This window comes from Cyprinodon tularosa, unplaced genomic scaffold (genome assembly GCF_016077235.1).
Source record: "Cyprinodon tularosa strain WSP-4 unplaced genomic scaffold, ASM1607723v1 ctg927, whole genome shotgun sequence".
NCBI lineage: Eukaryota > Metazoa > Chordata > Actinopteri > Cyprinodontiformes > Cyprinodontidae > Cyprinodon > Cyprinodon tularosa.
In genome coordinates this window covers 1-24735 of record NW_024039704.1, presented here as the reverse complement: position 1 = coordinate 24735, position 24735 = coordinate 1, and the positions used below count along the sequence as shown (strand labels likewise).

Here is a 24735-nt window from a genome sequence, read left to right as displayed (position 1 = left end):
TTATATCCAGCAGATGCTGATGAACAATACTTAAGAAAAAAGTGAAATGTTTATATGTTGAGACTTGTTCTTATCGTTTATTAGAGTTTATACATTATTGTAAATCGTCACTGCAACTTCCAATTAATACGATTAGTCATTTAATCGTAAATCTTTTTTCTTAAATCAGTTCTTTTAATTGTCATTGTTGAATTCAGTTTCAATTTAATTCAGTTTATTGAATTTAATTATAAATTATACACATTTACTACAGTTCCGTGTCAGTAACCCTCCTTATACTATGCTTACACAATATATATACCATTCATATACTGTTCCATTCCTTCCATCCACAGTAAAAATCCTATAATTTGTTGGTTCCATCATATAGTCGTAAAAAAAAAAAATAATAAAAAAAAGAAGAAAAAAAAATATGTAACAACAATTTTGGGGCATAAATACTTTTGCAAAGCACTGAATGACAAAACATCTAAACTAAAAATGAGGAAAACAGAAAAGTTAATTGGAATGTTTAAAAGGTCATTAATGAGAAATAAATGAACACTACAATGATTGATAAGCAAAGTCTTTGAAGGATAGCATGTTTTGATATAGTTTAATTGTTGAAAATAAGTATTATCAATGTAAGAGAAAATAACAACAACATTTGAAATTAATACTAAATAAACAAACATTTTATAGAAGGGGCATCCGGAACCTTCGCTTCTTGCTCTTGTCCACCGGGGACCGTTTATCCGAGCGGTCCACTTAGAGTCATGCCGACCGACACGAAGCGAGTTCGCGGGCCTGAGGTGTCTCAGAACCCGTCCCTGTTCTGGTCCCGACCTGCCGAGGTTCTGTCCTCTCACGGACGCAGGGCGGACGGTCGGCAGCGGGACCAGGTGGACGTCCGGCCGGTGTTTGTCCGGTGCGGCCTGGTGAGTCAGGCTAAAGGTTCCGCTTACATGGAGGCTGGGAACACCAAGGTGCTGTGCTGCGTTTACGGACCGCGGGAGACCGAGCGGAAGGATGAGACCGACATGAAGTCTGGAAGGTGAGTCTGTTTTTAAACCCTGTCTGTCATCAGAGCAGAAGTGGAGTAAAAGTGGAGCAGAGGTGGTTCCGTTTGAATGTTCTGCGTTGGTTTGGGTTTAAGGAAGGTTCTTTCTTTGGAGCTTCAGCTTTCTGCGTTCACATTCAACCCGTGGATATTTTTTTTTGTTATTACAATGTAACAAATACAGAGCAACGACATGAACTCTCTGCATATTAACCCATCTCATTGGGGAGCAGTGGGCTGCCATTGTGCGGCGCCCGGGAGCAGTAAGGGGTTAAGGGGTTTTGCTGAGGAACCAAGGATCTGTTCTAATCTATGAGAAAACTTTACCTTTTCCAATGAGTCGCTTTAATAAAAAAAACATTTTATGGTTGAATGAGCCTTTGGAATCGTCTCTGCTTTATTGAGAAGGAAATGTGTCTCACTTGGACTTAATTTCTTTCTCTACATGCAGGTTCTCCTTTTATTATTGAGAGGATTCAGCAGAAACACCTTAACCACAGTAAACCATGGTGGAGGCTGCATAATGCTGTGGTCTCAACGTTTTTCAAATGCAGCTGGAATTTTGATTAAAAGGGATGAAATTAAGAGTAGTTTTCAAAATCTGAAGGTGGACTTTTTTCCTCTCGGCATCTTTGATAAACTCAAGAATAAAACTGCAGCTCTTTGAATGACCAAAGCTACCTCTAAGCACCAGTTTGAATCTTTTTGGGTGTAGGTTCATTTTTCTCATGAGCTATTCCTTCCATCTGATTTCTGGGTCCCAGTTTTAGGTGGGGTTGGTGGTGCCTACAGGTGAATTGATGGTGCATTCAGGTGGGTTGGTGGTGTGTATAGGTGGGTTGGTGGTGCATCCAAGCATCTGACTTGAAATGTGATGGAGCCGTGGGGCGAATTTTCATAGTGTCCTCCATGTTTTATTTCATATGACTCGTCGCAGTATCTCGCGGCCGGACATGCTTGTGACACAAAGCAGCGGGCGTCAACGCATCCGCGGCGACATCTGCTGGACTGGAAGTTGTATTCCACTTGGTTTGGCTGATGTGCGCCAACCATACATGTATTTTATTTGTTCATTTTTTTATTTTTTATTTTTTAGTAATCGATTCTTTCCTTCATGAATCGATGCAGTAGATCACAAAAATTAGAATCGCGATGCATCGTCATGATGATTATTTTGCACACCCTTAGTTGGTGTTGCATACAGGTGGGTTGATGGTGCGTTCAGGTGAGTTTGTGGTGCGTTCAGGTGGGTTGGTGGTGCATTCAAGTGGGTTGGTGGTGCGTTCAGGTGGGTTGGTGGTGCGTTCAGGTGGGTTGGTGGTGCATTCAGGTGGGTTGGTGGTGCGTTCAGGTGGGTTGGTGGTGCGTTCAGGTGGGTTGGTGGTGTGTTCAGGTGGGTTGGTGATGCGTTCAGGTGGGTTGGTGGTGCGTTCAGGTGGGTTGGTGGTGCGTTCAGGTGAGTTGGTGGTGCGTTCAGGTGGGTTGGTGGTGCGTTCAGGTGGTTTGGTGGTGCGTTCAGGTGGGTTGGTGGTGCGTTCAAGTGTGTTGGTGGTGCGTTCAGGTGGGTTGGTGGTGCGTTCAGGTGGGTTGGTGGTGCGTTCAGGTGGGTTGGTGGTGCGTTCAGGTGGGTTGGTGATGCGTTCAGGTGGGTTGGTGATGCGTTCAGGTGGGTTGGTGATGCGTTCAGGTGGGTTGGTGATGCGTTCAGGTGGGTTGGTGGTGCGTTCAGGTGGGTTGGTGGTGCGTACAGGTGGGTTGACGATGCGTTCAGGTGGGTTGACGATGCGTTCAGGTGGGTTGACGGTGCGTACAGGTGGGTTTGTGGTGCGTACAGGTGGGTTGGTGGTGCGTACAGGTGGGTTGGTGGTGCGTACAGGTGGGTTGGTGGTGCGTACAGGTGGGTTGGTGATGCGTTCACGTGGGTTGGTGGTGCGTTCAGGTGGGTTGGTGGTGCGTTCAGGTGGGTTGGTGGTGCGTTCAGGTGAGTTGGTGGTGCGTTCAGGTGGGTTGGTGGTGCGTTCAGGTGGGTTGGTGGTGCGTACAGGTGGGTTGGTGGTGCGTACAGGTGGGGTAGTGGTGCGTACAGGTGAGTTGGTGGTGCGTTCAGGTGAGTTGGTGGTGCGTTCAGGTGGGTTGGTGGTGCGTTCAGGTGGGTTGGTGGTGCGTTCAGGTGGGTTGGTGATGCGTACAGGTGGGTTGGTTGTGCGTTCAGGTGGGTTGGTGATGCGTTCAGGTGGGTTGGTGGTGCGTTCAAGTGTGTTGGTGGTGCGTTCAGGTGTGTTGGTGGTGCGTTCAGGTGGGTTGGTGGTGCGTTCAGGTGGGTTGGTGGTGCGTTCAGGTGGGTTGGTGATGCGTTTAGGTGGGTTGGTGGTGCGTTCAGGTGGGTTGGTGATGCGTTCAGGTGGGTTGGCGATGCGTTCAGGCTGGTTGGTGGTGCGTACAGGTGGGTTGATGGTGCGTACAGGTGGGTTGGTGGTAGGGGTGGGTATTGGCAAAGAGGTCATGATTCAATTCGAATCACGATTCACATGCCACGATGCGATTCTATCACGATGCATCGCGATACTTGAAATATTGCGATGCGTTGCGATATTTTCACCGAACACTGTAAGAAAAAGATACAACCCTTACCAGTGGCTGACTGGCTGGGTGTGATCTGGATAGTGTCTTCAATTGATACATAACTGAAAGCAAATGAATTCATACATAGCTGTATTTATTGAAATTACTTTTGGAGGTGTTGCCATGGAAACAAATACTGGACAGAAACAGGATTCATCAAACTTAAAATAACAAAATAAGGATAATCAGTGCCATTTACATGGCCTCAGTGGTCCTTTAAACCAATGAAATGAAAACATTCAAATTTCCCCTTTTGCAAATTACATGCATCATATCAATTTCGTTTTTACCTTCTTTGTTTTTAAAGCCTAAATGCATCCAAGCATCTGACTTGAAATGTGATGGAGCCGTGGGGCGATTTTTCATAGTGTCCTCCATGTTTTATTTCATATGACTCGTCGCAGTATCTCGCGGCCGGACATGCTTGTGACACAAAGCAGCGGGCGTCAACGCATCCGCGGCGACATCTGCTGGACTGGAAGTTGTATTCCACTTGGTTTGGCTGATGTGCGCCAACCATACATGTATTTTATTTGTTCATTTTTTTTTTTTTTTTTTTTTTAGTAATCGATTCTTTCCTTCATGATCGATGCAGTAGATCACAAAAATTAGAATCGCGATGCATCGTCATGATGATTATTTTGCACACCCTTAGTTGGTGTTGCATACAGGTGGGTTGATGGTGCGTTCAGGTGAGTTTGTGGTGCGTTCAGGTGGGTTGGTGGTGCATTCAGGTGGGTTGGTGGTGCGTTCAGGTGGGTTGGTGGTGCGTTCAGGTGGGTTGGTGGTGCGTACAGGTGGGTTGGTGATGCGTTCAGGTGGGTTGGTGGTGCGTTCAGGTGGGTTGGTGGTGCGTTCAGGTGGGTTGGTGGTGCGTTCAGGTGGGTTGGTGATGCGTTCAGGTGGGTTGGTGGTGCGTTCAGGTGGGTTGGTGGTGCGTTCAGGTGGGTTGGTGGTGCGTTCAGGTGAGTTGGTGGTGCGTTCAGGTGGGTTGGTGGTGCGTTCAGGTGGGTTGGTGGTGCGTTCAGGTGGGTTGGTGGTGCGTTCAGGTGGGTTGGTGGTGCGTTCAGGTGGGTTGGTGGTGCGTTCAGGTGGGTTGGTTGTGCGTTCAGGTGGGTTGGTGGTGCGTTCAGGTGGGTTGGTGGTGCGTTCAGGTGGGTTGGTGGTGCGTTCAGGTGAGTTGGTGGTGCGTTCAGGTGGGTTGGTGGTGCGTTCAGGTGGGTTGGTGGTGCGTTCAGGTGGGTTGGCGATGCGTTTAGGTGGGTTGGTGGTGCGTTCAGGTGGGTTGGTGATGCGTTCAGGTGGGTTGGCGATGCGTTCAGGTGGGTTGGTGGTGCGTACAGGTGGGTTGATGGTGCGTACAGGTGGGTTGGTGGTAGGGGTGGGTATTGGCAAAGAGGTCATGATTCAATTCGAATCACGATTCACATGCCACGATGCGATTCTATCACGATGCATCGCGATACTTGAAATATTGCGATGCGTTGCGATATTTTCACCGAACACTGTAAGAAAAAGATACAACCCTTACCAGTGGCTGACTGGCTGGGTGTGATCTGGATAGTGTCTTCAATTGATACATAACTGAAAGCAAATTAATTCATACATAGCTGTATTTATTGAAATTACTTTTGGAGGTGTTGCCATGGAAACAAATACTGGACAGAAACAGGATTCATCAAACTTAAAATAACAAAATAAGGATAATCAGTGCCATTTACATGGCCTCAGTGGTCCTTTAAACCAATGAAATGAAAACATTCAAATTTCCCCTTTTGCAAATTACATGCATCATATCAATTTCGTTTTTACCTTCTTTGTTTTTAAAGCCTAAATGCATCCAAGCATCTGACTTGAAATGTGATGGAGCCGTGGGGCGAATTTTCATAGTGTCCTCCATGTTTTATTTCATATGACTCGTCGCAGTATCTCGCGGCCGGACATGCTTGTGACACAAAGCAGCGGGCGTCAACGCATCCGCGGCGACATCTGCTGGACTGGAAGTTGTATTCCACTTGGTTTGGCTGATGTGCGCCAACCATACATGTATTTTATTTGTTCATTTTTTTTTTTTTTTTTTTTTAGTAATCGATTCTTTCCTTCATGATCGATGCAGTAGATCACAAAAATTAGAATCGCGATGCATCGTCATGCTGATTATTTTGCACACCCTTAGTTGGTGGTGCATACAGGTGGGTTGATGGTGCGTACAGGTGGGTTTGTGGTGCGTACAGGTGGGTTGGTGGTGCGGACAGGTGGGTTGGTGATGCGTTCAGGTGGGTTGGTGGTGCGTTCAGGTGGGTTGGTGGTGCGTACAGGTGGGGTAGTGGTGCGTACAGGTGGGTTGGTGGTGCGGACAGGTGGGTTGGTGATGCGTTCAGGTGGGTTGGTGGTGCGTTCAGGAGGGTTGGTGGTGCGTACAGGTGGGTTGGTGATGCGTTCAGGTGGGTTGGTGGTGCGTACAGGTGGGTTGGTGGTGCGGACAGGTGGGTTGGTGATGCGTTCAGGTGGGTTGGTGGTGCGTTCAGGTGGGTTGGTGATGCGTTCAGGTGGGTTGGTGGTGCGTTCAGGTGGGTTGTGGTGCGTTCAGGTGAGTTGGTGGTGCGTTCAGGTGGGTTGGTGGTGCGTTCAGGTGGGTTGGTGGTGCGTTCAGGTGGGTTGGTGGTGCGTTCAGGTGGGTTGGTGGTGCGTTCAGGTGGGTTGGTGGTGCGTTCAGGTGGGTTGGTGATGCGTTCAGGTGGGTTGGTGATGCGTTCAGGTGGGTTGGTGGTGCGTTCAGGTGGGTTGGTGGTGCGTACAGGTGGGTTGGTGGTGCGGACAGGTGGGTTGGTGATGCGTTCAGGTGGGTTGGTGGTGCGTACAGGTGGGTTGGTGGTGCGTTCAGGTGGGTTGGTGGTGCGTTCAGGTGAGTTGGTGGTGCGTTCAGGTGGGTTGGTGGTGCGTACAGCTCCTCTGTCTGCTCCTGTAGTTCATGTGTTTTTGGCTTTTTAAAACAGCTCTGTGTATTTCTGTGTCTCAGACTGACCACCGACATGCGCTTCGCCCCGTTCTCCTGCCCGGAGCGCGGCTCATGGATCCAGGGCAGCCAGGACAAGGACTTCTCTCTGATGCTGCAGGAGAGTCTGCAGCCGGCCGTCTGCCTGCACAGATACCCGCGCTCTCAGATAGAGGTCAACGTCATGGTTCTGGAGAACAGCGGCTCGGTCCTGGCCCACGCCATCACCTGTGCTTCCATGGCACTGGCAGACGCCGGGATTGAGATGTACGGCCTTGTGCTGGGCTGTTCCCTCCGTCAGGACGGCGCCTCCTACGTGGTGGACCCCACATACCCAGAGGAAAACAGCTGGAAGTCGGGCGGCGGGGAGAAGCGGGGCGGCTTGACGGTGGCCTTCCTGCCGAGTCTGAACCAGGTTTCTGGGCTGCAGTCAGACGGTGAGATGTCGGAGGAGACTCTGACTGCAGGGATTCGGACCTGCATCGAGGGCTGCTATAAACTATATCCTGTGGTCCAGCAGGCCCTAATGAAGGCCGTTCGCCAGGCCGCTGCGCCACCGGCAGAGAGCTAAGACACCTGGGACCTTCTGTCTCTAAGAACATTGTCTCTTATCTGTCTTTGGTCCTTTTTTTTTTTTAATAAAGGTTTTCTAAATGTTGCTGTTTGTTCTTCAGTGTGACCATCAGCCTTTCTGTTCAGTAAATCAGAATATTGCTTCCTGATTGTCCTGAACCATTTAGGGGGCGGAGTTTAATGATAAATAGAACATCAAATCTCATGCAAACTGTCAGGCACGGTGGGGGAGGAAGTATGATCTGAGTCGACCTCCAACTCTTCTCTAAACCAAAGGTAGAAAATCTTGTGATCAGAATCAGGTGATTTTCAGCGGTCTGGGCCTGCCAGCTGGTGGACACTCGGGTAGTTTGACCTGTGACCTCAGCTCAGTGACAACAACAGTTTTCAATGTCTATTTCGGGACACGGTAGAAAAACAAGCCAAAGCTGAACTTGGATGTTTTAAAGCAACGCTTTAGGGAGACGAGCAGAATTTCTGATGCCTTTTATCTGGATGAGATTCATCCAGGTCATAGTCATTCTAAAAAAGTAAAAAAAAAAACAATCCACTGGACTTGGTTACCAAGCTTTAAACTCGGTAACCAAGTCCAGTGGATTGTTTTTTTTTCTTTCTTTTTACTTTGCCTTTTATCATCTATTATATAAATTCTGGATTACTTTGGGATCTACACTGAAGAATTCAGCAACAGTTTTTCATTCAAACTCCTGGTGAGACATCCTGTAATAAGAGACCAGCTTTGATAAAATCCAACCTTTTTATTTATACAGTTAAATGATTTTTCTAATGTTTTATGCAGTTATAGTATTTTGATATTTTTTTCTTACAGTCAGAATCTAACAACGTGGAGTTAGAGTAGTTTTAGGTTGTCATATTTTATTCAGCTGGTATTTTTTCACATAGTTGTAGTTATTCTTATACAGAGTTGTATAAGAATATTCTAAATTCCTTGACGTTTAGCTTGTACCTATCAGATTCATCACCGGATGGTCAAACAGACCTGAATTGGAGGAAAGGTTCATTAGAACTGAGCAGAACCCGGTGACATCAGGGCAGGGATGTTCTGGTTGTTCTGAGTAACCAGACAACGTTCTCCGCTCTCATGGATCCAGCTGGAGCAGGTCAGACCTGTTCAGGTGTTAACGGATAAAGTCTGTTAAAACTGCAGGGATCCTGTGCTCATGAAAACCCAAAATTCCTGTCTCACTAAATTAGCATATCATGAAAAAGGTCTCTAAAGGAGCTATGCACCTAATCATCTGATTCAACAAATTAACTCTAAACACCTGCAAAAGATTCCTGAGGCCTTTAAAACTCCCAGCCTGGTTCATCACTCAAAACCCCAATCATGGGTCAGACTGCCGACCTGACTGCTGTCCAGAAGGCCATCATTGACCCTTCAAGAAAGGGGCTATGACCCAGAAAGATATTTCTGAACCAGTAGGCTGTACCCAGAGAGCTGCATCAAGGCACCTCAGTGGGAAGGAAAAAGTGTGGCAGAAAAAGCGAGAAGAGTTGACTGGACCCTGAGGCAGATTGTAGAGAAGGGCTGATTCCAGACCTTGGGGGAGCTGTGGAAGCAGTGGACTGAGTCTGGAGTAGAAACATCCAGAGCCGCCGTGCACAGGCGTGTGCAGGAAATGGGATACAGGTACCCGCATTCCCCAGATCAAGCCACTTTTGAAGCAGAAACAGCGGCAGAGGCTCCTGACCTGGGCTACAGAGAAGCAGGACTGGACTGTTGCTCAGTTTTGTACGTCATTTGGAAATCAAGCTGCCAGAGTCTGGAGGAAGACTGGGGAGAAGGAAATGCCAAAATGCCAGAAGTCCAGTATCAGGTACCCAGAGTCACTGATGGTCTGGGGTGCCATGTCAACTGCTGGTGTTGGTCCGCTGTGTTTTATCAAGGGCTGTTCAATGCAGCTATCAGGAGATTTTGTTGCACTTCATGCTTCCATCTGCTGAAAAGCTTTATGGAGATGAAGATTTCATTTTTCAGCACGACCTGGCACCTGCTCACAGTGCTAAAACCACTGGTAAATGATTTACTGACCATGATATCACTGTGCTCATTGGCCTGCCAACTCTCCTGACCTGAACCCCAAACAGAATCTGTGGGATATTATGAAGAGAAAGTTGAGAGAAGCAAGACCGAACACTGTGGATGAGCTAAAGGCTAAAAGCTATGGAAGCATCCTGGGCCTCCATAACACCTCAGCAGAGACACAGGCTGATTGCCTCCATGCCACGCCGCATTGAAGCTGTCATTTCTGCAAAGGGATTCCGCACCATGTATTGAGTGTATAACTGTACATCAGACGTCTTCAACAGGGGGTCCGCGACCCCTGGGGCGTCCGCGGAGGTACTGCATGGGGGTCGCGAATGTCTTGGTTGATTACTTTTTTTTATATTCCCTCCTGCAATTTTTTGCACTAATTAAAATGTCTTTAAATACACATCAACGTGAATTCAACACACTGTAGTAAACAGATAAATTGAAGCAGAGGATGTCCTTCAGTCATCAATGCACACATTTAGCAACACACAGGGGCTCTTTCAAACCTGGGCACCATTTCATTCACAACACCTGTCCCATCAACCAGGAATCAGAATCAGAAATACTTTAATAATCCCAGGGAGAAATTACTTTAGTTACATGACTCCATCTGTAATAGAGTGACTATAGGACCAGTTTGATTTAACACAATATATATAATTAGGTGGTCCCCGCTCCATCTCACAATCAGTTTGGGGGTCCTTGGCCTAGAAAACGTTGAAGACCCCTGCTGTACATAATTATTTGAAGGTTGACTTTTTTTGTATTAAGAACACTTTTCTTTTATTGGTTGGATGAATTATGCTAATTTAGTGAGATAGGAATGTTGTGTTTTCATGAGCTGTATGCCAAAATCATCCGTATTAAGACAATAAAATACCTGAAATATTTCAGTTATTGCGCAATGAATCTAAAATATATGAACGTTCAAGTTTTATCATTACATCATAAATAATGAACTTTATTATAATATGCTAATATTTTGAGAAGGACCTGTATTTTTCCAGATGTTTATGTTACTTTAAACTTTAATAGGACTTACTGATTTCCTGAAGGTTATTGGTTACTTTCCTATGACTTAGAAAGTTCTTCACAAATCTCCAATCTACTGGTTACTTTCCTGAAACCTGCAGCTTTCTGTGCAATTTTTTAAAAACTACTGTAATATAAGGTGACTTGTATCAGTGTGCAACCCAGAACCTACGGGTCAGAACTTCTGGAAGGCTTCAATAGATTTTTAGATAACTTAACAAATTAAATGTTACTTTCCAAAATTTTCTTAGCAAAGGAAATGAACCAGAAAGTTCCAGAACCCAGAAAGTCTAGCAAAGTGTGCCGGACTGTCTTGGGTCATAAAATGTGTCCTGAAGGATCCAAATGTCAGATCCTGAATTCTTCAGCTCTCCTCTCATCCCAGCATTTAGTTTAATTGTCTAATGAATCACCGCCTGCTGAGAGCGAAACAGAACAAACTTCAGAGTTTATTCACCAAAAAGCTCTGAATCCCTAATGTAAGCAGGGCCCAGCTGGGTCCACTTGGAGAGTTGTTATAATCCTCCTCTGACCTATAAACAGGAAAATACAGAATATAGAGCATCATGGTCCCATCTCCAAATATGACGCTGAGTGTTGTCCTTGTAAGGGAATCCAGCTTGAGACATCTGAACTTTAGGGTCGGATTCAGTTACATTAAATGTGACCTTTTCCACCATTTATTTTTCCTTTTCCGTTTGTCTGTAACTTGGAATCTGTGAAGGAAATCCAAACAAACATTCAAACATCACAGCAGAGTTTTTCTCTGATGATTTCTGGATGTTTGGACCTTCAGCATAAAGCAGCCTGACTTCAGAACTGTTCTGATTTAGTTTGGGTCAGATTTGATGGCGATGCTCATAAACAGGTGATGAGACCTGTTGGTTTTATACCCCCCCCCCCCCTCCTCCTCGCGGGGCGCAGCGCGGGACCTGCGGCTTTCAAACAGCACATTAGCGCGTTTCTGGAAATGCTGCCCGGAAATTTGTCCAAATAAACACAGCTTGATTCGGCCTGGGTGGGCAGACTTATCAAGCACTAATTCTGTAAACAGATGAGAGAATAAGCGGGCCCCTCATTGGCTGGGGCCCTGGGGGAAGGGGGGTGAATGGATGTGGGTGGGCTGGTTCTGATGGACACTTTATTTCCCAGTTCAGAGTCAAAACATCGCAACCAACCAGAGGCTCCGGACAGTTTTCTGGGGCCCCATGAGTCTGAGGAAGGAGAGGCTCCGCTGTGTCAGGGACCCCCGCTGCTTTCCCTCCCCAGCCTCATGGCTCTGTTCCCCGGCCGCGTGCCGCCGGCTCTGAGCCTCTCCGGACCCCCGCTGATCTATCTGTACGGAGGGGACAGCGCGCTGAGCCTGGTGCCGGGCCCCCAGGAGCCCCCTCAGAAGCCCCCCTACAGCTACATCGCGCTCATCGCCATGGCGATCAGGAGCGCGCCCGGGCAGCGCGCCACCCTCAGCGGTATCTACCAGTTCATCATGGAGCGGTTCCCCTTCTACCAGGACAACAAGCAGGGCTGGCAGAACTCCATCCGCCACAACCTGTCCCTGAACGACTGCTTCATCAAGCTGCCCCGGGAGAAGGGCCGGCCCGGCAAGGGCAGCTACTGGACCCTGGACTCCAGCTGCCTGGACATGTTCGAGAACGGCAACTACCGCCGCAGGAAGCGGAGGGCCAGGGGCCAGCAGGACGCCAAAGAGCAGGGGCCGAGGCGCGCCAAGGGCCCGGCGCCATCCAAGGACTCGAAGCGCACAGAGCCGGACCCAGAACCGGTTCTCTTCAAGTTCAGCCAGCAGGTTCATCCCACACAGAGGCAGCAGGTTTCCCCCAGCAGAGACCCCCCCGATGGCCCCCACCGGGCCGAGCCCTCCCAGCAGGCCCCCAGAGGAGGCCCGCAGAGGACGGAGCGGTCCAAAGGCTTCACCATAGACAGCATCTTATCCAAAGACCCGGAGCAGGCGCGCCACCGCGCCCCGGATGTTTCAGCGGAGAGTCTGTGGGCGTCCCCGCTCCTGGGCGCGCGCCCCCATCCGCTGGTCCAGGTGGGGTTCCCGCTCTGCTCCTACCTGTCCCTCACGTGCTCGGACCCAGCGGTGCGCTTTAAATGAAGGGATCATCATCATCATCATCATCATCGCCATCATTTATATTGTTCAGACAGGACAGCAAACCAACAGGATGGAGTTTTAATTCATCTGAACCTGTTACTGTTTAATGTTTGACTTTTTGCTTCCTTTGTTGACGCAGCAAAAAAAAAAAAAAAAAAGTTAATTGTAAATATTTGTAAGTTATGGTGACAGGGCATGGCTTTGCCAAACAAGGTGAGGATAAATCCTACTGTAACCAAATCATATAGAGTGGTTCGCTCTGCCTTTGAATAAAGTTCAGGTAGAAATCAAGCTGTGGGGCTGATATCCTTTTTTATTGTACATATTTTCTGAAGGAAGGATCCAACCTGAATGTCTCTGCTGCTTGTTTGCAGCAAACTGCAGGAATCTCGGAGAAGTTCTGCAGACTCAGGTGTTCATGAAACATCAGAGACTGAAGATGCTTCAGAAAAGCTACAGCAGAGAAAACTAGAGACACATCAGGAAGCAGAAATAAATCCTGCATTTGAAAGTATATCCATTCCCTCCACTTCAAAATTACAGCATTTTAATAAATACCTGTAAAACAAATAACTTTTACTTTCAGCTTTGATTTTATGAGAAACCTAAAACCATTCCCCTCTTCTAAATGGTTATTTAAATAACCAACCAAACTGAAAGTGCCTCTATTTTCTATTTCTCTATGTTTTGTAATGGACATGCAGCCAGAGGTCGGCGCCGGCCCACCTGGACCGGGGTGGGGCTGCAGTCACCCTTTTATTTTGTCCATTTTTCTTTCATAATCAACCAGAGAAAAAAATCACTTATTCAAACTGTTTACTTTTAATATTAAAGCTTAAAACTTTCCTGAGCTCAGAGTTTTCTTTAGTTTCCTGGTTGATATTTAGGAGAATTAAAATAATTTCACAGGGGAAAATTTTTTTTATTCTTTTTAAATGCATTCAGTTAAAAAAATCATGTATTGATCCCAAAAGGAAATGAAATGTTTTCACTCTTACAGGGATAATAGCAGGAAGGATCTCCTGTAGAGGTCTGTCTGCAGTGGAGAAGCCTCTGACTGAAGACGCTCTGTTTGTGTTTAACAGTCTGATGAAGAGGAGGCTCACTGTTTTCTAATTTATCATTCACTCACTCTCAGATTCTCTGCTTGTTCACTGTGGTTTGGTGTGAAAATAAACTAGATTTGACCTGATATAGACATTTTCTAAAGCCACCATAGAGAGAGGTCTGTTTTTAGTTCATAGTAATTCATCTTAACTAAAACAATTAAAGATATAATTGAGGATGTTCTTTTCCTGGGTGGATCATCAAAATAAGTGGTCCTCCTAACTGTCAATCATTCTGGTGATATGTTAACGTAAGGCCGTCCTACATGCTTGTCGCCATTTATACTTACCGGTGGTGAGTCTGACATAAAAGCTTGTAAGAGCGATGCAAACAGCATCTTCTAAACAGAGCGTACACGAGGAGAAATGGGCTTGTGCATGCACTTGCACGCATTTAATAGACATTCCCTCTCGGGAGCGGGTACAGAGTTGTTGGTGTGCTTTTTTAAAGTGGAGAGGGAGGGTCTTTAAAAAAAATAATCATAAAGATCCTACGCAATACCTTTGAGCAAATAAAACAGTTTTTAATATTAGAGGACTACTGGTTTATGCTGCCCTGGGCAGAGAGTCGTACCGGATGTCTGAAATGCAGTTCAAACCAGTTTATCAGCAGCCAAACAATCAGTGAGTCCAAACAAAGTAGCAAATCTAGGCCAAAAAAAGACGGCCTAGTCAAAGTCCAGCCCTCCGCCTGATTAAGAGGCTGCTGTAGGACACCAGAGAGGTACGTAAAAACCTGAATGAACTCAAGCAGCAAAGCATTGTGGATAAAAGTGCTGCAAAGGGATGTGGGACAGAGAGTAAAGACATTTTTAAATAAATTCAAATTTTCTAATAAAACCTCATGTTCTGAGGCCTTGATGGTCTGTTCTGATCTGGGATCTGTCACCTGCATGAAATCAGCGGGCCGTGCTGACAGCAGCAGCATCACAGCGTGTCTAAATAAAGCCTCCACTGAGAAGCGGTGCGAGGCGGCGCTGTTTGTTTGAAATAAATAAACTTCCCTCACAATCACAAGCATTTCCTGTGTATAGGATTCTTTGGGCAGACGTGTAAATAAAGCATGATGAAAACCTCAGAGTGAAGGAGGGAGGGGCTCTCTGGGCTTGGCCTGTTCTTCTCTGTCCTGCAGAGGTTCCTGAAGTCTCTCCTGACCCGGCGGATTATTACCGAGCAGAGGGGGTCCTGTCTGACTGATTAGCTGTGAGAAGAATCAAACTGCCTGAAGGTCTCAGACCTTCTTCACCCTGACTTGGAGGAGACTCCAGGTCCAGGAGGAGTAGCGGCGCTGACTGGATCAGAGCCTCCTCTGTCGGTTCTGGATGTAGTTCAGCATGAACTCTGTTTGTTTTGTCCTTCTTCAGCTTCCATTCATCCTGAGCAACTCGAAACGACCGCAGAACCAGAACTCATTTAGGTTTTTATGAGTCAGAGGCCACATTTCCATCTGATGATGTGTATCTTAGTGCTGCATGGTGGGGCAGTGGCTGGACGGCTGCAAGCAGCAGGAAGGTCAGGAGTTGGAATCTTTCTGCTCTGCTAAGAGCATTCACTGACCTCCAGGTCAGAACATCCCCACCCAGAAAATAAGCTCCAGATAATAATGAGAAGGGGTTGTCCTTATTTGAGCAAATGTGGAGAAGTTAATACTTTCTGCTCAGTGTCCCCTCTTTGCTGCATCTTTCTGCTGAGACCAAACCTTCTCATTCCTTTCTCTTCATCCCTGTGGGGCTGGAAGCAGTTGGAACACAGCAGCTAAAGGTTCACACAGCTGGTTAGAAACCAGCTCTAGATGGACTCCATGACCAACATGGCTGCGGATGGACATCATCTTGGTTCCATGTGGAATGAAGGCCGTCTGGGCTGGAAACATCAGCGTCTGGAGCTTCCTGGATCAAAAAGGCTTCTAATCCTGGTGTTTATTATATGTTTTCACTCGCTGCATAAACCACCTCCTCTTGTCCAAATACACACTCAGCACCAGGCGGCAGGGCAGGACTGTGATGAAGACGGATGGGCTCGGTTCAGGACCCATTAGCTGCTAATCACGTAAGGTTTACTCACTTCAATAAGCCACCAGGTCTGCCAGAGAGGCACTGATGCTGTTTACAGCTTGGACCCAAACACACCCGCCAGCAGCAGGAGTTCTGATGAAACGGGCCTGAACCTGGCTGTGATGTTCAGGGACCCCCGGACTGCATGTGGGACCGAGACGAACACAGGCATCAAAGTTACAAATGAATACAATGATTAGTTTATATTAAACTATAGGAACATATTTATTGAATGATTATATCACCATCATGTTCAATAGAGATTTGAAAGAGGATCAAATAAGCACATGATTGAATGGTGTGTATATGTAGTTAAGTATAGGTATTCCAAAAAAAGTAAAAAAAAACAACAACAATCCACTGGACTTTGTTTTCCAAGCTTGAAGACGTTTCCCTTCCCATCCAGGAAACCTTTTCTATTCAAAATGTCTGTTTCAATTCAAAACTCTCCCTGGATGGGAAGCAAAACGTATTCAAACTTGGAAAACAAAATCCAGTGGATTGTTTTTTTTTTACTTTTTTGGAATTAATATGACCTGGATTATTCACCAACATTCAGTATAGATAGAAATCATTCTGTAGTATGTTATCATTGGATTATATGTAATGCAGTAATGCATAAATTACATATATGTGGTTATATCATGACTCGTTCCTTTTGAATATGTAAAATATTGACTGTTAAGCTGTTAAAAATTGTTAAGAGGTAAGCCAAAAGTTTAAAACTTCCTAAACATTTTCATTTCAAATAAATAAAACAAACAAGCTGTGTTTTAGATAAAAGAAAGTAGGATGGGGGCGGAACATTGGATCAGTTTGTAAAACTGAGTAGTAGACTGGCTCAGGTTATCCTGAGCTATCTCTATAGTTATGCTGCTATAGGCTTAGACTGCTGGAGGACATAGGGACCCCCACTTCATCATTCTTCTTCATTCTATCTCTATTCTCCCACTCTGCAGAATCTGTTAGTTCAATCTCTAATGTTCTGCTCTCTGCTTTTTCTCATCATAGTAGCTTAATCTAGTCTGTTCCTGTTTCGCTGTGACTCCAGAAATATCAGCTGTGCTGCTGCCATCAATGCCTTTGTTTATAGATGTTGGAGCCTGGCCTGTTTTTCAGTGTTTAGTCCTGTTCCTCTCCGTGACTAACTGGATTTTCTCTCTTTCATCCTCTGACATAAAAACTGGCTCAGAGTTTGTCCGATTAACTGTTTCTTTCCCTAGTTTACCGTTAGCTTTTCAAACATAGAAAATATTTATAGATTAGGGAATCTATGTTTCTTTTCTACATCTACTCCTGCTCCTTGAATCCCAGTCGGCCTCAAGAGATGGCGGCTCACAGTGAGCCTGGTTCTGCTGGAGTTTTCCTCTCCACTGTCGCTACAAGCATGCTTGGTGTGATGGATTACTGAAGAATTAACATCTACTGTCTCTACCCGCTCTTTATGTAAAGTAAATTATTTCTTGATCCGACCGATCTGGATATATAAAGAAATGTGAGATGATGTGTTATGATTGGGTGCTTAAACCAAAGAATTCCACCGAAGCAGCAGAAATTCATACTTTATTATTAAAACCTATTTTCCATCTAAATTTAGAAACATTTCAGTGATTTTCTTAAGAAAATTTTTCAAACTTTTGCAGCCGTGGAACCATCATTGCTCCAAAAGGAGCAATTAAAACCACAATCCAGCTCTTTGTTGGAAAACATGGTGCGGATCGGCTGATGGTTATTAATCTGGATCAAAGATCAAAGAACCAGATCCTGGATCCTGAAATTAGTTTCCTCTGCAGGATGGCTGGGCTCTCCCTTAGAGAGAGGTTGAGGAGCTCTTCATCCGTGAAAGCCTGAGAGTAATGCTGCTTCCCCTCCACATCCAGAGGAGTCAGCTGAAGAGGATCAGACATCTTTATCTGATGGTTCGTCATCCATTCTTTGCCTGCTTTGTGTGCCGGAGAAGGATGGAGCTGTTTGAATCAATAGCCATCTTCCGGTCTCATTATTTTCACAGACTTCGAAGGACCCAGTCTAGGTAGACTAGGTCCTTGGAGGATGCAGCCACCTGAAATCAAACACATCCTGGGAGTCTCTGCTGAGGCTGCTGCCCCCAGATCTGGTCCTACATGAGTTTGAGGAACTGAGAAGAGAAATCCAGACCGTATTCAGATCTGAAACAATGTTGAAAATATTATAAAGCAAATAAAACCAGGAGAAAGAAAGAAAACAGAAAGAATCTAAAGTGGACAGAGAAGACGGACAAAACCAAAGTAAAAACGAGAAGAAAACTAAGAACGGATTAGAAAGCTATGATGGAGGAATGTGAGAAAATTAAACTGGAAGATAAAAAATTTAATATTTTATCTTCATAAAATCCCTCAGCAGTTAGTTTTGCTTCATATGATTCTGCTTTAACACAGAGAATTTAAACAGCAGTTTTTTCACATTTTCATGTTGTTTTTTTTAAAAATATGAAGCATATTTGAAGCTCAGAAGGCCGACTTTAAAACATCTGATGGAACATTTTCAGATCTGCTCTTCCTTCTAGAAGGTCAGTTCAGCCTAAACATGGAGGCTGTTCCTATATGTGCTCTCAGCAGCGCTGCGACACTGAAAAAAATATTTATTGTATGTTTAACATTTGGATCTCACTGTTGAAGCTCCACAAACTGAAGTTCTGAAGGAAAACATCCTGCACCCTCAGCTCAGCGAGTGAGACGTTCAAAATGTTTCAACATCTCTGCAGCTTTGCTTTCTCCAACTCTAAACAAACACTCACAATCCCACGGGGATGTGTGCACATGTGTGTGCGAAGGCTTGTACACGGCGGCAGGATTACCACCCTCAGACCGGGACCACCCGGACTTTAACACTTAATCCGGCTGGAAGCGGAGCAACGTCACAGAACTGTGAAGAGCCGGCTCAGTTTGTCTGCTCACCGACTCACACACTTCGGCTGAGGCCTAAAAGCCAAACAAACCTTTGGAGACTTATGCTATACAGCTGCTCTACAACTAACCCACCATGTTTGTTGAAGCTGGGTTTTCCAGAGGGTCTGTAAACGCGTTGACATGTTTAGATGTGCAGCCTGACTTTGTCATGAAGGGAACCTGGAAAATTACTTTTTGTTGTTTACAATGCTGACCTCCATAGGTCCACCTTGGTCTCCTTAGACCTCAGACCATCTACCTTTTAGTTTTGAGGATCATGAAGATGGCTTTCATCTTCAGTTTGGTCAGCAGATGTTTTAACCGTGGACCTCTCCTTGAACCCCAGTGGGCCTCAAGAGAAGGCCACTCTGGCTCTGGTTGTTATGTAGTTTTCCTCCCCACTCTCACCGCATGCATGCTCAATGTGAGGGAATGCTGAAAAGTAAATATCTCCTGTCTCTACCCGCTCATCCAGGAGGAGAGAATCCTTTAAAGTCAGTAAGTGGATGATCTGGATCTATGAACTGACCTGAGGTGAAACCCTGCAGACCCATTAGATGATCCAAGTCAGAGTTCTGATGATGTCTGTTGATCCAGAACTGCCTGAACAATTGGGCCAAATGGTCCCCCCTTTAAAAAGGGGGTCCGCAACCCCTAGGGGGTCCATGGAGGTACTGCATGGGGGTTTCGAAAGTTTTGTTTGATTAGACTTTTTATCTATATTCCCTCCTACAATTTTTTCCACTAATCGAAATGTTTTTAAATCCACATTAACATGAATTCAACAGACTGTAGTAAACAGATAAATGGAGGCAGAAAATTTCTTTCAGTCATCAATGCTCACATTCAGCGACACACAGGAGCTCTTTCAAGCTGGGCACCATTTCATTCACAACACCTGTCCCATCAACCAGGAATCAGAAATACTTTAATAATCCCAGGGAGAAATTACTTTCGTTACACAATTACTCCATCTGTAATAGAGCTACAAAAGGACCAGTTTGAGATAACACAAGTTCATACAATATATATAATTAGGGGGCCCCCGCTTCATCTCACCATCAGTTTAGGGGTCCTTGGCCTGGAACATGTTGAAGACCCCTGCTAGAGATAATATTTTGATTTCTTTTCTAACATCCTGGATTGTTGTCCATGTGCTCTTGGAGTAATTTTGGTGGACCAGACCCTCCTGGAGCTTCAGAACATCTTGCTTTGATGTTTTATTATTTTTAAGCTATGAGTTTTGCTGTTTGTTTGCAGGAGCAGAAGAAATTAAAGATGTTAATAAAAATGTTGGTAAAGAAGCCATTTCCTCCTGTTTCTCTGCATGTTTGAACTTTCTGAAGCATTTTGCTGCTTTCATTTTCCAGTAGGTTTCAGACCCTTTAAAGCAGGGGTGTCAAAGTGGTTCCAGAGAGGGCCGTGAGTCAAGTGAATCCAATCTGAACATGATGACTTTATGAGATGACTGGAGTCTGGTGAGCTATTGCTTGGTTGGACAGAAAACCTGCAGCCACACGGCCCTTTCTGGAGCCACTTTGACATCCCTGCTTTAAAGGTTTGCTTTGTCAGTCTTGGATTTGAACCCCAGACTTTCCTGCTAACCAGTGTGCTGACATGTTTTTTTTTTTTTTTGGTTCCCTTCAGAAGAAGCAGATCCATGAGATGAAGGATCTACTCTGATGTTTAGAGTCTGTAGGGGCCTCAGAGCGGCCCTCACGCTGAGGTCTGGCATCGATTAGATGGAGCAGGGTGTTCATAGTGTGACACCGCTGACGGGCCTTTCACAGCTCATTGCATGTCCTCCAATCAGAGAGCAGCTAGCGTGACTGCTGTTTATTTATATGGCGAGCTGGAAATGTGGCTGAAGCTCTGGAGAACATTGTCTCCATCAACACGCGGCTCTTAGTGATGCAGACAAACCAAAATGTTCAGGTTTCCATCTGTTTCTGCTGAGATGTTTCTCCTCTAGAATCACCGTCAGGCTCCAGTTTATTTAAATCATGTCGGATAATCAAAGCCTGTGTTTGTGTGTCTCTGAGATGAGACGCAAAAATAAATAAACCTGACTCCATTTTCTCATGCTTCAAAAATGACTCGGGTTATTTGTTTAGCTTCCAGTATTAAAAACCTGAGTTCCTGGGGCCCAACTGGCCCCAGAAAACCAAAAAGAAAAAAATCCCTGAAAATCATCAACATTAGTTTCAACTTGCTTGATCTCTGATTGGCTGATGCTGATTTGGTGATAAAAGCATCGCCTGTTTTCATAATAATGAAGCGTAGAAATGAAGGATTTAGATGATTATTTTCAGTACAATTCATCAGAAAGGAGGAAGAATTGGAGGAAATACAGTTTATAAAATTATAAATATTTTTCATCTTGGCTTGAAAAAGCCAGAACAGCCGATAAACATGAAGTAAACTATCAGTGAGCTTAAAAGACTCCAGATGTTTTCTGGTCATCACCTACATTTGAGCAGCAGAGTTATGGAAGCATGAGAGAGACCTGAAACAAATCAAGCTGAGAGGAATGATCCTTAAATCACATTTACAATTTATTCACCTGGTTTATTGATATCATACATTAAATGGTTGAAACCCAGAACAACTGATGGACCTGAAGGGGCCTCAGTGAGGAGAGGAAACCTGATGCTGATCCACAGGCAGGAAACATGGAGCAGCACAGAAAACCTTCCTCTGAAGAGCCACCACAGGGAGGCGCTACACACAGTGGAGCAGTGAAGTCATATGAGGCGCAATGCTGCCCCTTAGTGACAGCACAAAGTAACAGCAGGGAGTCCTCAGGGAGACCTTACAAGACAGATGATGAAGTAGGTAGGATGGGTGGGAGATTCAAGGTTTCGTTTCTGTCAGTTAAAAGGTGAAGCCAGAGAACAACAACAACAACAGAACAGTTAAATAAATAAATAGACGTCTGAACATCAGATCACTGCAGGCCGAGTCCTTCGTGAGACACATTTCAGAGGGAAGAAGAGCAGAACCCAGAGTGACGTGAGGCGTCGCCATGAACACTGGAGGACTTTGCTTCCTCTGCAGAAATGATGCTCTTATTTTATTGCTCTTAATCCAACCCTTTACAGACTGGAGATGATCATTTTCAGGACTGAACACCATAAATATGAAATGGACGTGGAGCTGGAGAGAAACCGGCGCCGTCCTCCGCCTCACTCTGCCGCCATCTTCTCAATGTGTTCTCTCAGCAGCTTGTATTGCTCTGCAGGCAGAGGAAACACACCAGTCTGATCATCTCCAGTTTAGTTATTAGCAGAGAAAGATGCAGACACACAAAATGAGAAATGAAAGGGATGGAGAAGCAGGAATGACAAAAAAAAACCCAAAACAAAATACTGGGCTTACTAAGACTGATCTGAAACCACCATGAAGGTCTAAATGTGTTTGGAGATGGTTTTTTTTTTTGTTTTTTTCAGGAGTATCAATTCTTCCCTCCTCTGCTGCCTTTTACAGACCAGGTCTGAATTCATTCAGTAGCTAAATCAGCTGATCTAGAGCCGAGGCAGCAGAGACTTGAAGAAATTATCCAAATAGTGGTTTATCTGGTTCAAATAAAATGTGGGTCGCCTCTTTAAGTTTGCTGCTGGGAAACAGGCTCAGAGGCGGTTAACCTATCACATGACTAACAGGGCTTTAAGGGAAGATTCAGATGGTTGTTTTTTTTAAAAAATGGAACCAAGTTAGAGCAAATAAAATGAAGGAAAATTTATGAGTAAATTCTGGATTCTCCCAAACTCAGCTGCTAATCTACAGCAGAATGAAGATGCAATGGTCCAGTTAAAGTCCAGATCTCAACCTGAGTGAAACTCTGTGGTGGGACGGCTGTGCAGAAACAAACATCAAGTATCATGTCTCTGTGAAGCTTTACCTTCATTTAGATTTCCGATGACGGCCTGCTTCGTCAGGAAGTCGTTACAGAGGCGCTTACTGAGACCAAAGGCCAGCATGTTATGGGTGAAGGTCCTGAAACACAAACAGAATCAAATGACAATCTTTTTTTTTTATTTCACTGGATTTTGATTTTAATCTGGTGAACTATAAAGTGCTTTGAGATGACATGTACTGTGAATTGGCGCTATATAAATAAACTGAATTGAATTTTCATTAAATATAAGCAGGATTATTATACAGGGTTATTATTGCACAGGGTATTTATATAGATGTATTTATATAACTATTGCACGGGGTATTAAATAGTAATTGCACATTATACATCGCACAAGTTATTGGAGTTGTAGTGTTGCATTTTATAGTCAGGGATGAATGACCTGCGGTAGCGCTCCTTTTTACCATCAGGGTGTAAAAGTCTTTCATTAAAGGAGCTGCTCAGCTCCTCTACACTGTGGTGCAGGGGGTCAGATGTGTTGTCCATGATGGATGTAAGCTTGGACAGCAAGTTGATAAAAACTGGACTCCTCCCTATGATGTCATGCTGCACCCACAAACCTCTGACGTCATTTTTTTCATTTTCTTCCCCTAAATGAAAATCTTAAACCCCGTTTATGTGGATATCCCTAAAGAAACCTCCAGTCCAACCAGCTGCCTTTAGTTGTAACCTAATCTCAGCTAAGTGGCTTTATTCCTGAGAGGCTCCATTAGGAGGATTCCCTGGTAATATTGGGGGTTTCTGTCCACCTCACCCCTCTGTACTGAGTGGTTCAGCAGCACCTAATTCTTTTCCTCTTTGTCTTGGAAAACATGGCATCGCTTTCTGTCGCTTTGCAGATGGCTACCTGATTTTTCACGCTTTAACAGCCAACAGTCTGTGCTCAAGCAAACCCCTTTTAAAATTCAGTTCAACTCAGGTCAACACTTTATTACCGTTGGGTTACTACATAATGAAGCACCCTTGCAAAGGTCCTTGAAATACTTGTTGCTGAGCAACTTAAAAATGTCATTGAATTAAATACAATAATCAGTCTGGTTTTAGAAAACGGCAGCAGAATATCTGCTGATGTGATGGTCTTAAATTGCATTGCAACGCACTTTTTACGGAACTTTCGAAGGCTGTTGATGCCGTCGACCATTACAGACTGCTTAGGAGTCTCTGACATTGGTCTTTCTACCGAGGCTGATTTATCAGGGAGGATGCATTGTGGACATTTTTCTGGGTTGTCATCTTGCCTTCTTCCTGTTACAAAGGGGTCTCCCATCGATTTATCTTTGGTCCACTGGTCTTTTCCATCTATATTAATGATCTGTGTTGTAATGTGTCAAATTCCTTTTTTCATTTTTTATGCAGATACTGCCTCATCTACTTTTTCATGCAGATGAGGCAGAGGACAAAGTCATCTACTATCTTATGCAGATGACGCAGTCGTCTACCCTTTTATGCAGATGACTCAGTCATCTACTATCTTATGCAGATGACTCAGTCGTCTACCTTGTTATGCAGATGACGCAGTCATCTACTGTTTTATGCAGATCACACAATCGTCTACTGTTATATGCCGATCACGCGATCATCTACCATTGCATGCACATGATGCAGTCATCTATGGTTTTATGCAGATCACGCAGTCATCTACCGTTTCAAGCAGATGACGCAGTCATCTACCATCTTAAGCAGGTGACTCAGTCACCTACCCTTTTATGCAAATGATGCAGTCATCTACCATCTTAAGCAGGTGACTCAGTCGCCTACCCTTTTATGCAAATGATGCAGTCATCTACTATCTTAAGCAGGTGACCCAGTCGCCTACCCTTTTATGCAAATGATGCAATCTACTATCTTAAGCAGGTGACCCAGTCGCCTACCCTTTTATGCAAATGATGCAGTCTACTATCTTAAGCAGGTGACTCAGTCGCCTACCCTTTTATGCAAATGATGCAGTCATCTACTATCTTAAGCAGGTGACCCAGTCGCCTACCCTTTTATGCAAATGATGCAGTCTACTATCTTAAGCAGGTGACTCAGTCGCCTACCCTTTTATGCAAATGATGCAGTCTACTATCTTAAGCAGGTGACTCAGTCGCCTACCCTTTTATGGAAATTATGCAGTCTACTATCTTAAAGCTACAGTGTGTAATAATTACAGGGATATACAGTCAGAAATGTAATATATTATACATAACTATGTTATTTTATCATCATCTACGAGCTCAGCCTCTTAACCTTAATATTTGCGTTTCCTTAGAATTCGTTATTTATAATTACATAGGAGCGGGTCTCGCAGCCATGG

The 24735-nt window shown here is 44.9% G+C and overlaps 2 protein-coding genes and 1 long non-coding RNA gene across 3 annotated transcripts; 2 read left to right on the top strand and 1 right to left on the bottom strand.

The window, feature by feature from the left end:
• Positions 1–700: 700 nt before the first annotated feature.
• exosc6 (exosome component 6) lies at positions 701–7314 on the top strand. Its single transcript, XM_038274721.1, has 2 exons — positions 701–1033; positions 6681–7314. Exons 1-2 carry the CDS (start codon positions 756–758, stop codon positions 7225–7227), a joined length of 825 nt encoding a protein of 274 aa, XP_038130649.1. The 5' UTR covers positions 701–755; the 3' UTR covers positions 7228–7314.
• Positions 7315–11439: 4125 nt separating this feature from the next.
• Positions 11440–12724, top strand: foxl1 (forkhead box L1). Its single transcript, XM_038274726.1, has one exon. The coding sequence runs from the start codon at positions 11450–11452 to the stop codon at positions 12431–12433; it is 984 nt and encodes a 327-aa protein (XP_038130654.1). The 5' UTR covers positions 11440–11449; the 3' UTR covers positions 12434–12724.
• Positions 12725–21051: 8327 nt separating this feature from the next.
• Positions 21052–22539, bottom strand: LOC119776352. Its single transcript, XR_005279772.1, has 2 exons — positions 22422–22539; positions 21052–21755 (listed from the first exon to the last, which is right to left on the bottom strand). It is a non-coding gene; the product is annotated as an uncharacterized LOC119776352 (long non-coding RNA).
• Positions 22540–24735: the final 2196 nt, after the last annotated feature.